Here is a 15,220-nt window from a genome sequence, read left to right as displayed (position 1 = left end):
AATTTTTTTTATAAAAAAAAGGTGGTTTTTTTCTGGAAAAAATATCAAAAATTTACCCTTTTTTTGGGGAAAAAAACTTGGTAAAATTTAAGAAAAAAAGGGGGTTAAAAAAACCATTCAAGGAATTTAATGTTTTTTTGAGGGTGGGGAAAAAGGTTTAAATTTTCCCCAATTTTTAAATTTTCCCCTTTTTTTTCCAAATCTTTCTTTAAAATTTTCCCCGCCCCTTTGAAATTTTTTTACCACAAAAGGGGGAAAATGAGTTTTTTCCAAAAAACTTTTTTTTTTTAAAAACTCCCTTTAGAAAAAGTTTTTTAAATTTTTTAAAGAAGGCAAAAATTCTCAACAGAAAATTTGGGAAAAAAATGGGCCTTTTACGAAAAAATTTTAAAAAAGGATTTGGGGGTTTGAAAATTGAAAAATGGACTTTTTATTGGGTAAAAAAGGGGGGTATAATTTTTGAAACGATACCGGGAAAGGGATTTTAAAAAAAAAATTTTTTTTTTGGTTAAAATTGGGGTTTTTGGCAAAAAATGAATAAATTTCATTCCCAAAAAAAGAAAAATTCCCATTTAAATTTTTTTTTAAAAAAACCCTATTTTATTTTCCCCCCCAGGGAAACTTTTAAAACCAAATCCCTTAAAAAAATTTGGGGGGAAAGAAAAAATTTTTTAAACTTTTTTTTAAAAAAAAAATTTTTTGTTGTTTTTTAAAAAAATTTTTAAAAATTTTTGTCCCCCCAACTTGGATTTTTAAAAAAATTTTTGTTTCCACTTTTTTTAAAATTTAAAATTTCTTTGAAACCGGGGACCGATTACTTAAAAACAAAGGGTAAGAAACTAATCAACATTTTTAAAAAAATTGCCTTTTTGCTTAGAAAAACATTTTCTGGTAAAAAACCCTACTTTAAAAAGGATTTTTTTTTAAAAAGCAAGCTTTTTATTTTTTGAAATGAAAATTTTGAGAAAATTTAAAAAAAATGGAGAAATTAAATTATTTTTTTTTAATAGAAAATTAAAGAGGGGGGTTTTTGTTTTTTAAAATTTAAAAAAAAACCTAATTTTTTGATTTTCCAAAGTTTAAATTTTTTTCCCAATTTTATTTTTATTCTTGGGAAATTTGGTTTTTTAAAAAAACCCCTTTTTTAGTAATGCCAAAATTTTTTTTTTATCCCCCCTTTTAAAAAAAACCCTTTTTAAAAAGCATTTGCCAAAATTTTAATAAGTAGGAGAACATAAAACCAAAATTGCTTTTTTTTTTAAACTTTGGTTTTTGTTTTAAAAAAATTTAACATTTTTGGGCCCCCCGAAAGGCAAGGGAAATTTTTAAAAATTTAAATTTAAACCATACAAGGCCCTTTAAACCCCAAAAATTTTTTTAAAAAAAAAAAATTAAAAAAAGAGGGATTTTAAATTTATAAAAAATTTTGTACTAGACCTTTTTTGTTTTATCATCAAAAAACCCCTTTTAAAATTTTTTAAGCAAAACCTTTTAAATGAATTTTTTTTTTGTGAAAAAATTCAAAAAAGGGAATTTTTTTTATATTTGAAAAAAAAAAAATTTTCAAATATCTAATTTTCAAATAAAACCAAATTTTAAATCCGCCTTCTGTTTTTTTGGGCCTGGAAAAAAAAAAATTTTTCCTTTTTCCCGCAAAAAAATGCCCATTCCCAAAGTAAAAAATTTGGTAACACCCCTCTAAAAAAAGTAGCCCTTGAATTTGGACCGTCCATTTAGAAATTTGAGGCAATTTAAACAAAATTTTTTTTTTGCTAAATGTTTTGTGTTAAAAGGGGTTTTACTTTGCCTTATAAGAATAAAAGTGTAATTGTAGAGATATTGCATTACCTTTCTTTAGTAATGTTTCTTTTATTAAGGTGGGTGGAAAGTTGGATCTTGAAAACGTTCCAGACCAAAAACAGGATGCCAAGTTCATATCTATCAGACATCTGCCGGAGGAATTTTCAGTGTGTGCAGCAACTGACACTGGGGACCTGTTGCTGTGGAATGTACTTTCATTTGAGGTATGGGTGTGTGATAGACACATAAATCTTTAGTGTGTATTTTCTCTATTACTGTTGACGTCTATAGAGCATGTTCATTTGGAAGTTAAAAATATGTATAGGTTGTTACCCTGGAGAGGTATAATTATGCTAAGAATTTTATTGAATGGGGAAGAAAATATTTTCCCATTTTAGAGAGCTGGTTGCTCTTTAGAGTTTAACATAGGTTAAACCCTCAAGCCTTTCTGTTCATCTCTCTTGCTATCAATATACATAATCATCCTGTTACAAGATTATACACATTATGTTAGGATGTTTATACCTCTGTATCAAGAGCATTTGGTTGGTTGTTGTCACATTAAAGGAATTGCTACTTAGAGCGGCATTATACTCAAAAAGGCAAAAAAAGAACGGATATGTCCATAAAATAATTTTTTGAGCCCCCTAAATTTTTGGAGGTGTAGGGGCAAGGGTCATGGGGGGCATTAAGAGTTGCCCTTGTCTGTTTGTCTGTCGATCCATCATAACTTGTGTCATGCATATCTCAAAAAGTATTTGACCCAGAGTCGTCTAACCTCACAGAATTGTTATTCATTATGTGAAGTTGTGCACTTAGTGTTTTTTAGCTTGACTATTCGAAGAATTCGAAGAATAGTCTGAACTATTCTACTCACCCTGGCACCGACATTGGCATCACACCTTGGTAAAGTTTTGCATGCAAGTACGTATAGCCATCATTAAAAGGCATATAAGTTTGAAACTTTTTTCTCTTTTTACTCGATCAGATATGAACCTCACTCAAGTCCTATAACGCTGATATGATTGTATTTTTGGCAACTTATGCCCCCTTTGGACTTTAAAGTTTTGCATACAAGTTCCTAGCTCCAAAACTAATGCAGTTATTGAATTGAAACTTCACGTTTGTCTTCAGGGTTATAAAACTAGGTAATGGCAGCAAGTCCCATAACTCTGACTTGCATTTTGACTAAATAATGTCCCCTTTTGTTTTGTTTGTTTGTTTGTTTTGGGTTTAACGCCGTTTTTCAACAGTATTTCAGGTCCCCTTTTGTACTTAGAAAATTCTGGAGGATTGTTAAATAACATGTTTGTGAAGTTGTGTACCTGGTGTTCTCTTTGGGATTTTACACTATTAGTCCAGAGTTATGGTCCTTCACTTAGTGAAAAGTACACATAACATGCTTAAAAGTTTGTATTGCACATATTTCAAAAATATTTCACCTAATGTCATGAAACCATGTACAGTGACAGGAAGTTGGGGCACCTGTGTCCTGCGGACACACATCTAGTTAACAAAGTGAGATTATTTTTACTAACACAGGTAGAATGTGTAGGAACTGTGGACTCTGGCCTCACAGCAATGTCATGGAGCCCAGAACAGGAGCTAGTCATTCTTACTACAGGTTTGATAAAGTTTCCTTATTGTTATTATTTGTAATAGACAAGTCTTACTACAACTATTCAGTTGTCATTCAGTTGTCATACCCCAATTACCTCTATGTCACCCTGCTACCTCTATTACCCCTGCTGACTCTCAGCCAACCCCATTACTTCTCTGTCATCCCCGTTACCTTTCTGTCAACCCTATTATCTCTGTTTTGCCCAAAAGCTCTGTCTCCCCTATTACCTCTCCGTCACCCTCTTTTCCTCTTTGTCACCCCAAATACTCCTCAACCTCTTTGTCACCCCCTATTACCTCTCTTCCTGCAGCTGCTAAGTCACACTATTTTCTTCTTTGTCACCCCCATTACCTCTCTGTCACCCCCATTACCTCTCTGTCACCCTCTGTTACCTCTCTGTCACCCCCTGTTACCTCTTTTTCACCCCTTGTTACCTCTGTCACCCTCTGTTATGTCTCTGTCACCTCCTGTTACCTGTATGTCACCCCCTGTTACCTCTATGTCATTCGCATTACATTCCTTTCAGCCTTTTATCTGAAGGAAAAACTGTGATGATGAAGTTGACACTTTAATGTGAAGGTTCAGGGTAAAACAAACAATTTCATTTTTAGCTTACTGTAGAATGAAGTACATTATAATATCCTTTCCACTCAGCCATTGCTTTGCACGTAAACACTTTTTACTAAAAAGAGTAAACTGGATTAGATTAGAAGTTATTGTATTAGTAAAGTTTAAGTTTTGTATCAAAAATATAAGTTTTTTTACCTTGAGTAATATTGTGCTACTAAAGTTGGACATTATCTTAGCTCTAGAAATCCTGCATATATCACTAAATAAATTTAATGGATCCTCTTGCTAATTTTGCAGGTGCTGAGACTTTAATTATGATGACTCGAGAGTTTGATCCTATAATTGAGCTAAGTTTACATCCTGACAAGTCTGGTGAAGGTAGGTCACAGTTATCACATTTTGTGAATTGCATGTTTTTATTCATTATTTAGAGTAGACACTGAAAGAAATGTTGATAGTTATTTCAATTCATTTTGCAGTTTGGCTTCTTCTGTCTGTAAAAGTGCCTTGTGACATTGTTCTTCAAAAGTATCAACCTGAATAAAAGTTTCTTACATTTTTCTAACAGCTGAGTTTGTCCAGGTTGGCTGGGGAAAGAAGGAGACACAGTTTCATGGATCAGCAGGAAAACAGGCAGCTTATGTCAAACCTGAGGTATTTAGGACTGTTTCTTATAAATGAGCCGCACCATGAGAAAACCAACATAGTGCAATTGCAACCAGCATGGATCCAGACTAGCCTGCGCATCCACGCAGTCTGGTCAGGAGCCATGCTGTTCGCTTTCAAAGCCTATTGCAATTAGAGAAACTGTTAGCAAACAGCATAGATCCTGACCAGGCTGCTTAGATGCGAAGGCTGGTCCGGATCCATGCTGATCGCAAATGCACTTTGTTGGTTTTCTCATTGTGCGGTTCAAATAATAATTCAGTACTGGTACATAATCTAGAAATACTGTTTAAGTAAACTGACTGCCGTTTCGTAACTTAAAAAGAGTGTTATCCATATCGGCATTGAACCAACACATTTGTTGAACATTTTATGGACTTCCTGTGATAGGCATTCTGTAATGGAGCACAGAAAAGTAATTTAAGAATATCATTCGGCATGTGAAGTTCATGTTGTACACCTGGGGTTTTGTTCGAATTTTCACTTAGCCAGACCGTAGTTATGCCACTTGACTTAGTAAAAAATATGCATAAATGAGCATAAAAGTTTGTGTTGCTTGCATCTCAAAAAGTTCTTGACTTAGAATCGCAAAACATTACAGGGTTGTTGTTTAGTATGTGAAGTTTTGCACCTGTTGTTATGTTTGGAATTCCACTCAGCCAGACCAGAGTTATGGTCCTTGACTTAGTGAAATATACACATTAATGCTTAAAAATATGTGTTGCTTATATCTTGAGATCTGTTTGACCTAGAGTCATGAAACTATATAGGAATGTCATTCTGCATGTGAATTTATGCACCTGAGTTTTGTGGATTTCGTTCTGCAAGAACAAACTTATGGCATTTAACTTAGTTAAATACACAGGAAGTGATTTAAAGTTTTTGTTGCATTTATCTTAAAAATATTTCATCTGGAGTCATTAAACCATGTATTAGCATTTAGGAGTGACCTGTCGCTTTTATTAATAGATTTGAAAGGTTACTGGAATAAACCACTTCAGTAAAGGGGTACCCTACCTTTTTATAACTTATTTTTATAATAAATAATTGATTACTTTCTCTTCGACAATTGGACGCCGTGGTGTAGTGGTAAGCGTGGCAGCTCTAGAATCTAACTTTTGTGAGTTCGAATTCCAACGGAGATCAATATTTTTTTCATTTTATATTGTTTGTTTTTTTCATTTCATATTTTGGTAATATACAATTAATAATAATGTTAAAGATGTATTTGAATTGCATTACCTGTATTATTTTGCTATTTTCGCATATAACATAGGTTTTTAAAATATCTTTTTGATTGTGAATTATTCAACATGGTTGACTTAGCTCTTGACAATCTGGTCATTCAACTAGCTGATGACACTGATTTGGAGGAAACCGACGCCGCCAGCAAGTGTGAGGATGGTCCATTGGGCGCGTGTGTTTGAAATGTGTTAAATGTATTGAAATTGTATGAATGACATTAAAAAATGAAATTGGAATGATGAAATAAAATGAAATAAAAAAATAAACATGAAAAATATAAATAAAAAAAATACAATCATAAAACAAAGCGCCCTGTGCGGGATTCGAACCCACAGCCTCCTAATTGCAAAAGTTGAATTACTAGCAAGATTCCTCAATTCTACAAACTGAGCTATCAATGCAATTTCAGTCTGCTTAGTATTTGAAATATATTTATAGTTTTAAATAAGTCAAATATCTTTCAAACCCTTTATTTAATTAATGGAACAGTCTGGGAAATCCAAATCTAAAAATAAAAGCGACAGGTCACTCCTAATTGCTAATACAGTGAACAGGAGGTAGGGGCACCAGAGTTCTATGAACACACATGTATGTAAACTTTGCAGTATTAATTGAGTGAAGTTTAATCATGAATCTATTTCATACAAAAATAGTTATTTGCTCTTTCAGGAGGTAAAACCAGCTATGACATGGGATGACCGTGTACCAAGAATTACCTGGAAAGCGGACGGACAGTACTTTGCAATAAGTTCTATACATCCAAATACAGGTTAGTCCTGACATTTTGTTTTCTTCACTACTGTAAAACTTACAAATGGGACAAAATAGTTTACCTGATTAATATAGCAATGCCACATTACTTAAAGATGTTTTTACATTTATCAACCAATAAAACTGCTGTTATCAGTCATTTGTATAACAGTTGGTACATACAAACTGAAAAATTTCCTTTTTCTTTTGACTTATTACTCTTAAGACTTTTAACCTCTTTCTCTATCATCTTACTCTAAAAACTTTTGACTTCTAAATGAAAAAAAAAAGTTTAGACCTCTTACTTCAAAATATGTTGACCTATTACCTTTAAAAGCTTGACTTCATAGCATCTTACTCTGAAAATTTTTTACCTCTTACTTATTTCAAATACATTTTATAATAAGAAAACTCTGTTCAATACAGCCAGCTTACTTGTTATTTGCCAGTGGCCTTGGCTTTGTCTGAAGAGGTAGCTTTTGTACAAGGTGAGTTGTTAGCATAGTGGACTGTCCAGCATCCATTGTCCTGCATCAGCATTTTTGCTTAAGTTACAAGTAATTTCTCCTCTGAAACTACTGGTTAGAATCACACTAAGCTTGCTCTGTATGTTCTTGGTTTGTTCAGTGGTTAAGATTAAAAGCAAGGTATATAGTTTTAAAAAATTTCCTTTCTCTGAATTTGCCATCTTTCAAAATGAGATGGATGGAAAATTTGGGAAGGTCGGAAATGATGCTAAATAACCTAAATTATGATTGCAAAATTATGCTGTATTCTATTGATTCTTAGGAGATTTTAAATCTTAAACCTAATTTTACATATATGAAAGAGGCTATATTATATGATAAACTTGCAGGAGCTCGGAAAATGTGTGTCTGGACAAGAGAAGGTGTACATCACTCTACCAGCGAGAATGTTGACGGTATTGAACAGTCCTTGTCATGGAGGTAATTGTACGCTTCATTGTACATGTAGACTGAAGAATAATTGTGGTGCTTCTATTTTTACTTGCATGCGCTAACCAGAGTCACCCCAGATTTTTAAAGTAGTAATCATGAAAAAGACGTTAAACCGATCACATACACACACTTACTTTAAGGCTCATCTTTCTGTAAAATCAGATTTGTATATATGGGGTAAATTTTTATTACCCTGTTGTTCTAGATTATTTCTTGAAAATAAGTCCTTATGCAGATTTGGATGTTAATTAAATTAAAGAGTAAAATTGACATCTTAAGTGAAGATTTAACCTTGCATGATTCAGTTTCAGAACTTCATGAAATTTTAGACTCCCAAAATGTGTTACCTTGTTGTATTATAGGCCAAGTGGGAGTTTGATAGCCACTTCACAGAGACGTCCTAACAAACATGATATTGCATTCTTTGAGAGAAATGGTCTGAGGCATGGGGAGTTTACTCTGCCTTTCTCTGTCAGTCAAGTCAAGGTAAGTAGCAAGGGACACAACTCTGTACTGCTAACAGGTACATACCTTCCTTGCAATTGCTATGCTGACTTGAATCTTGTATTTCAGTTTTATACAAGACTCTTTTTAATCTATAGTTCAGAATTGAAAATAGGAGCCACCATAGCAGAGTGGTTACGGCCATTGACTTCAAATCACTTGCCCCTCATCAATGTGGGTTCGATCCTTACTCGGGCATTGAATTCCTCATGTGAGGAAGCCATCCAGCTGGATTAAGGAAAGTCGTTGGTTCTACCCAGCTACCTGCTCGTGATGAAATAATGCGCTGAGGAGCATCTGGGGTCTTCTTCCATATCAAAGCTGGAAGTCGCAATAAGACCTATAATTGTATCACCAATCAAAAAAAAAAAGAAAAAACAAATTGAAAATACATATCTGTTTCTCTGTCTTAATTTTACGTAATCAAAGTGTATATACAAAGAAGCTGTTAAGGCTACTGTTAGATGGGGCTTTTTATAAAAGGGTACTTAAGTTTCAAGGGGTTTCCCTGTACTAAAAAGTATTGCCCCATATAGAATGTGCAGGGGTGTGGAAATCCCAATATTTTTCACTTGTCCACGGACAAGTGCGACTTAAAAATCTACTTGTCCGCAGTCAAAACTTACTTGCCCGGATTTTCAACATTTTAGCATGCAAATAATTCTTTATATTGGACAATAATCTACAAGTAGTTACAAAAGCAAACATAATAAAGTATATTAGCTGTTTCAAAAAAAAGCTTTTGACACTTTAGCTTGTGTTCATCCGCGAGGCCTAAAAGACTGCCCATCATCCCATGCGAAGCCACGTGAGAAAGCATGAAACTTTCTGTCAGAAAACATCATACTTCCTGACTCGTACTAGCGAGCACTTTGTGCTTTGACTGTTGACTTCCATTCTTGTTGGCAGACGAAGTTGTAACAATGAATTTGTCCAAAACGTTGTGATATTTGTTTACGTTTCCGGTTTCTATTCGCCGAGTTATCGTGTGCAAAAATCATGCGAGATCATGACAGGGAACCAATCAGAATGCAGAGAAAGAGATGCTAAATTTAGACGCAGTTTGGTTTTCCCAAAACTTGAAATCGAGAGGCCGCTCGGCTGGTGAAAAGTCCGTTTCGTACGTCAAATTCTTTTATAAACTCCATAAACTTGAAGCACTGTTCATCGTTTCTAAATTATTCTTTCCTTTCTCATTTCAAACCAGAAAATTTGTGCTTGTCCACGGACAAACGGAATGTGAAAACTCACTTGTCCGCCGTCAAAAAGTCCCGAGTCGGACAAGTCGGACATAGGAATTCCACACCCCTGATGTGCATTTGTTTTGCAGTTTTTTACAAGGACTAATCCATTGCCTGTTATTGTTTAAGGTAAAGGAAGTCTACTGGAACAATGACTCCACTATACTGGCAGTTTGGTGTGAAGATCTCAGTGAAGATAGTAACCCAAAATCATATGGTAAGCATATATATAGGCTGTGGGGTCAGCATTCACTGAGACATGACTTTTGGACCCAAAATCATGTTTTAAAAGGCAACAGCATTGTTGAAGGGCACCTATTTTAATGAAAAGATAACTCTTTGAAGCTGATGTTTCCAGAATCTGTTTACATAGTTGTGGGAGCAGGGGGAAGCGGATAGGCTTTGGCTGGTAGTCTTAAGGGGAAAAGTCTAATTTTTAAATATTTGTTAATTAAGTTTAGATAATTTTGTTCAGTGCAATGAACAAAGGTTATTAAGGGGGCAAGGAGTTGAAAACATTCAAGCATGGTTTAGGAAGGTTGTAAAAGTTGAAGAATGATTTTGGATGTAATATTAATCCATTGGTCACAGTGTTATGTTGATATGTTTTCAGTGCAGCTGTGGACTACAGGAAACTATCACTGGTACTTAAAACAGAGTTTACATTTTGAGGGCCTTGAACAGAGCATAGGTGCAATATTGTGGGACCCGGAACAGGAATACAAACTGCATGTGATATGTAAAAATGGAGGATATTTTCAATATACCTGGGCCTGGACTACAACATACAGTATGGGAAGATGTTCTGAGGATCAAGCTTTAGTGGCAGTAATAGATGGAGGTAGATCTAATGCTGATTTACAGTTTGTAATGATTGCCATTTTATACTTTTATTGCAGCTCATACTGACTGGCAGCTTACTATGAATTCCCAATTAATACTGATTGCAAGTTAATAATTATTGCCAGATCATATTGATTGTTAGTTTACATGAATTGCCAGGTCAGACTTAATGCCAGTTTAAATTTACGCATTGTCAGTTTATACTTATTTGCAGTTTATACTTACTTACCAGTTTATGCTCATTTGCAGTTATACTGACTTGCAGTTTTATACATATTGCTAGATCGTAGTGATTGCCAGTTTACACTTATGGCTAGTTTATACTTACTAGCCAGTTTGAACTGATTGCCAGTTCAGACTTATAGCATAATAGTTTTTTATGTCCCTGAGGTTGAAAACATGGCGCATATAATGTTTGAACTGTCTGTCCATCCATCTACATGTTAATGCATGCATCACACTTCCTTGTGTACTCAACTTCTACAGTCACTGTTTCTATCCAATTCAAATGAAACTTTGTATACATCATCAACAAGAAGTGGATATTTGCATAGTTTTTGGACTTTCATGTCTGATTATTATTTTTAGAGTTATGGCCCTTTCTTGGACATTAAAATTCACACAATGTGTTTGCTTTTAAACATAGCCAGGTTTTATTCTAGGATAGAATTCCTAGGTTGACGTACCATCATATAACCTAAGCTTTCATGTTTAAAAGAAAATAAAAACACTTCCGATTATAAACACAAGTTTATTTTTCGTTTAGGGTAAGTGTGGATTGAAAGACGGTCATAGTGGCTTACAACTTCAAACGTTAAATGGCGATTGAAGTTGAAAATCCTCACAAAGGGTGCGACCCGGGCATGACCTTAGATATTTTGAACCTCGTTGCGCCAAAGCCAGGTAGAACCAGGCACCCACCTTTGGTACCATATAAAAAACCAGGTACTTCCATGTACCATTTACAAACCAGGTACCCATTTTGTACCATATACGAACCAGGTACTTCCATGTACCATATACGAACCCGGTACCCATTTTGTACCATACACGGACCAGGTACTTCCATGTACCATATACGAACCCGGTACCCATTTTGTACCATATACGAACCAGGTACTTCCATGTACCTTATACAAACCAGGTACCCCTTTGGTACCATACAATAACCAGGTACACCATGTACCATATACGAACCAGATACCATTGGTGCAACATAAACCTAATAACAACAAATGTAACCTATGTAAATGTTGAGCAACTATAAGAACGCCTAGCCCTTTTCGCTCTCTGGCCAATTCTTATATACTCGAAAAAAATGGAACCAGAAAAAAATTGAATTTTGAACCACGGAGTGTCACCAACCCCGGTAAATGGCGGCGGCTGGTCGGGGACCTATGAGTATGCAAAAAGATTTAGTAATTGACAGTTAACAACTCAGTATGGCATGCCCTAGTCGCACCCAGACGTAAGAATTTTCCGCCAGTATGACAGAAGAAAGATTAGAAGAGAGAAAATAAATAAAGAGATGAAAGTAAAAGAAAATATTTAGAGTTTAAAGTTATAAGTTCTGTTGTACCGGCTTAAGATAACAAGCTAAGCAATTTTAAAATGAACAAACAGGAATATATGTATCTCCTTGACGCACTCACTTCACATCATTTATAACTGTCACCATGTACATCTGATTTGCAAATGGTATAAGTAATCATAATCATAAACTAGGCAAAATGTCTTAGAGTCAAGTGTTTCAAATAAGCACCTTTAAACCTAAGTAAAAGTTAACAAACAGGAATATATGTATCTCCTAAACGCAGCACTTCACATCATTTCTAAATGTCACCATGTACATCTGATTACAAATGGTATAAGTAATCAAAATCATAAATTAGGTAAAGATGTCTTAAAGTGTCAAGTTCTTTAAAATAAGCACATTTAAACACAAGTAAAAGTTAACGCTGGTGAATTATAACGGTCAATAGATATTTTTGAACTAGTACAGAATACATTTCCATCACAGTGTCACCGGTTTCATCGTATCCTGTGATCATTCCGAATAAGGCTGAATTTTAAATCATTGGCTTCTGAGCGACACTATGATGTTGAACTTCAAAAGTAGCATATTGTGTCGATTCTGTCTGGTTATAGCGTTTCTTGACTCATGTGCTTTAACATCTGATGCCATAAAAAGTAAAGCATTCTGAAAGAGTGAGAAAAACTCGGCAGCAAAAAAGTAACAAGAATGTTGTAAAAATAGGCAAGTATTGCATATAACGTGTAACTGCCTTAATACTTTACCATTATAATTATTGATTGAAAATCTATAGTATCATAAAACAAACGAAATAGTATTTAAATTATGCTAAAAAAGGGGTGCGGTGGGCGGGTTGTTCTTAAAACGGCCTCGTGCTAAATGGCAAATCGGAATCTCGCGATACATTCCATAGCAACGACTTAGCGTTATGACAACCGATGCAAAATTACCAACAAACAATTAAATTGGAATTTAGCCAGAATAAACAAGATTAATTGGAAGGATTAATCTATATTATAATTGGGGGTTGTTCCTTTTTCTTTTCTTTTTTAAAAAAGTGGAAGTTATTACTGTAAGTAGATATTTAATTCATTCTTTTAGGTGAAACATGCTTAAAGCACAACAGGATTTTTTTTTGTAGGGGGTGGGGCGGGGGTCTGAGTAACCCTGAATTAGCATGCATTTAATAAACAAAATGATTTCTTCAACACGATATAAATTTCAGTATATCAAAATCGTGTTATTAATTCTCACTGCAAGGTACTTCATGTATGTTTTCAACACAATAGCATTTGTTTTCAGCTAAAATGTCAACACATGCATTTGCCAATTTTTTAAGAAGAAAAGAGTCATATTTATATATTAATTGACTATATATTAATCGATTGATTTAAAGTCTTGAAGGTACTCACTGTATACACAATAATTATTGTGATTGCAGTACAAGAATGTGTACATATATTTATGTACCTATATGAAACTACTTCTGTATGCATATTCATCAGATTTGTTTTTTTTTAAGTCAAATTTCTGTTACTATGAGGTAAAAAGCGTGGTCTTCTGATATTGTAGTTATTACCTATTTCTATAACATTTTCAATTGTGTTCTTTAGAATCCTAAATTTTACTTTACTACACTTTTCAGCAAGTGTCTTGATGACACCCATGCGTCATATGGTAGTCCCTCCCCCAATGTCAGCCTATCAATTACAGTTACCTGCAGCTGTCAATCAAGTTATGTTTGCTCCACCCCCTCAGTCAAACAATGTGGCAGTGGTGCTTGTTGATAACAGAGTGGCAGTGTTCAAGTTCATTGAGAAAAGTCAGACTGGTGATGAGGTCAAGGTGAATGCTGCAGGAGGAAATGGTTTTAAAAGATGTTGCTCATTTCCAACACTGCATGGAATTTTCAGGTAAAACTGCCAAACATGTTTAAATCAAAACACACTTTAGAAAATGCTGTAAACCTAGAAATGGTTTCATGCTATTTAAGGAGTGACTTTCGCAGTTGGTGTGTTTCCATGAAATTTTACAGTTGCAAAACAACCAGCTACCATTTTATTAAATTGATAAAAGAAAGATGGCTATATCTTTATTATTTTTAGATCAATTTTCAAATTTTTTTCACCAATTATGATAGTTTACTAAACTCATTCTAAATAGATTGTTATATATTTCATATACCTCTTTGATGTTAGAATAAATTAGTACACATTGTGAGGCTGACCTGTTGCAGACTGATTTATATTTTACATCCAAAAACTAAATTTTATTTAAACATGAAAGTGTTGAATTTCTATTGTAATACTGTATTTTCAGTATCAAAGGGCTAGGGGAGGATTGTGGGTACCCATTGGCAACATCACATTTTACGTGGATATCTGAAGACACTATACTGTTTGCTACAGTATCCACATCAGAGTCTCCACATTCTGTAATCCACAAAGCTAAAATGAATTGTGATAAAATTACAGTGGTGTAAGTGTAATTCCCTGTTACCTTTTTAGCTCACCTGTCACAAAGTGACAAGGTGAGCTTTTGTGATCGCGTGGCGTCCGTCGTCCGGCGTCAGTGCGTGCGTGCGTGCGTAAACTTTTGCTTGTGACCACTCTAGAGGTCACATTTTTCATGGGATCTTTATGAAAATTGGTCAGAATGTTCATCTTGATGATATCTAGGTCAAGTTCGAAACTGGGTCACGTGCGGTCAAAAACTAGGTCAGTCGATCTAAAAATAGAAAAACCTTGTGACCTCTCTAGAGGCCATATTTTTCATGAGATCTTCATGAAAATTGGTCAGAATGTTCACCTTGATGATATCTAGGTCAAGTTCGAAACTGGGACACGTGGGGTCAAAAACTAGGTCAGTAGATCTAAAAATAGAAAAACCTTGTGACCTCTCTAGAGGCCATATTTCTCAATGGATCTTCATGAAAATTGGTCAGAATGTTCACCTTGATGATATCTAGGTCAAGTTTGAAACTGGGTCACGTGGGGTCAAAAACTAGGTCAGTAGATCTAAAAATAGAAAAGCCTTGTGACCTCTCTAGAGGCCATATTTTTCATGAGATCTTCATGAAAATTGGTCAGAATGTTCATCTTGATGATATCTAGGTCGAGTTCGAAACTGGGTCACGTGGGGTCAAAAACTAGGTCAGTAGGTCTAAAAATAGAAAAACCTTGTGACCTCTCTAGAGGCCATATTTCTCAATGGATCTTCATGAAAATTGGTCAGAATGTTCACCTTGATGATATCTAGGTCAAGTTCGAAAGTGGGTCACGTGGGGTCAAAAACTAGGTCAGTGGATCTAAAAATAGAAAAACCTTGTGACATCTCTAGAGGCCATATTTTTCATGAGATCTTCATGAAAATTGGTCAGAATGTTCACCTTGATGCTATCTAAGTCGAGTTCGAAACTGGGTCACGTGGGGTCAAAAACTAGGTCAGTAGGTCTAAAAATAGAAAAACCTTGTGACCTCTCTAGAGG

General features: G+C 34.7%; 1 protein-coding gene across 1 annotated transcript in view; it reads left to right on the top strand.

Annotated features, from left to right (window-relative positions):
* The first annotated feature begins 1,880 nt into the window (after positions 1-1,880).
* LOC123522813 (putative elongator complex protein 1) overlaps positions 1,881-15,220 on the top strand; it is a 37,793-nt gene continuing 24,453 nt past the window's right edge. The window contains exons 1-11 of the mRNA XM_053549597.1: positions 1,881-2,024; positions 3,343-3,424; positions 4,289-4,369; positions 4,560-4,645; positions 6,572-6,671; positions 7,509-7,599; positions 7,974-8,097; positions 9,486-9,573; positions 9,970-10,197; positions 13,379-13,646; positions 14,053-14,211. Coding sequence (XP_053405572.1) covers positions 3,382-3,424; positions 4,289-4,369; positions 4,560-4,645; positions 6,572-6,671; positions 7,509-7,599; positions 7,974-8,097; positions 9,486-9,573; positions 9,970-10,197; positions 13,379-13,646; positions 14,053-14,211 — 1,268 coding nt within the window. The 5' untranslated portion in view covers positions 1,881-2,024; positions 3,343-3,381. The remainder of the gene's footprint in view (positions 2,025-3,342; positions 3,425-4,288; positions 4,370-4,559; positions 4,646-6,571; positions 6,672-7,508; positions 7,600-7,973; positions 8,098-9,485; positions 9,574-9,969; positions 10,198-13,378; positions 13,647-14,052; positions 14,212-15,220) is intronic.

This window comes from Mercenaria mercenaria, chromosome 8 (genome assembly GCF_021730395.1).
Source record: "Mercenaria mercenaria strain notata chromosome 8, MADL_Memer_1, whole genome shotgun sequence".
Classification (NCBI taxonomy): Eukaryota; Metazoa; Mollusca; class Bivalvia; order Venerida; family Veneridae; genus Mercenaria; species Mercenaria mercenaria.
Note: the sequence above shows the minus strand (reverse complement) of the source record. Positions and strands in the feature narration are given on the sequence as shown.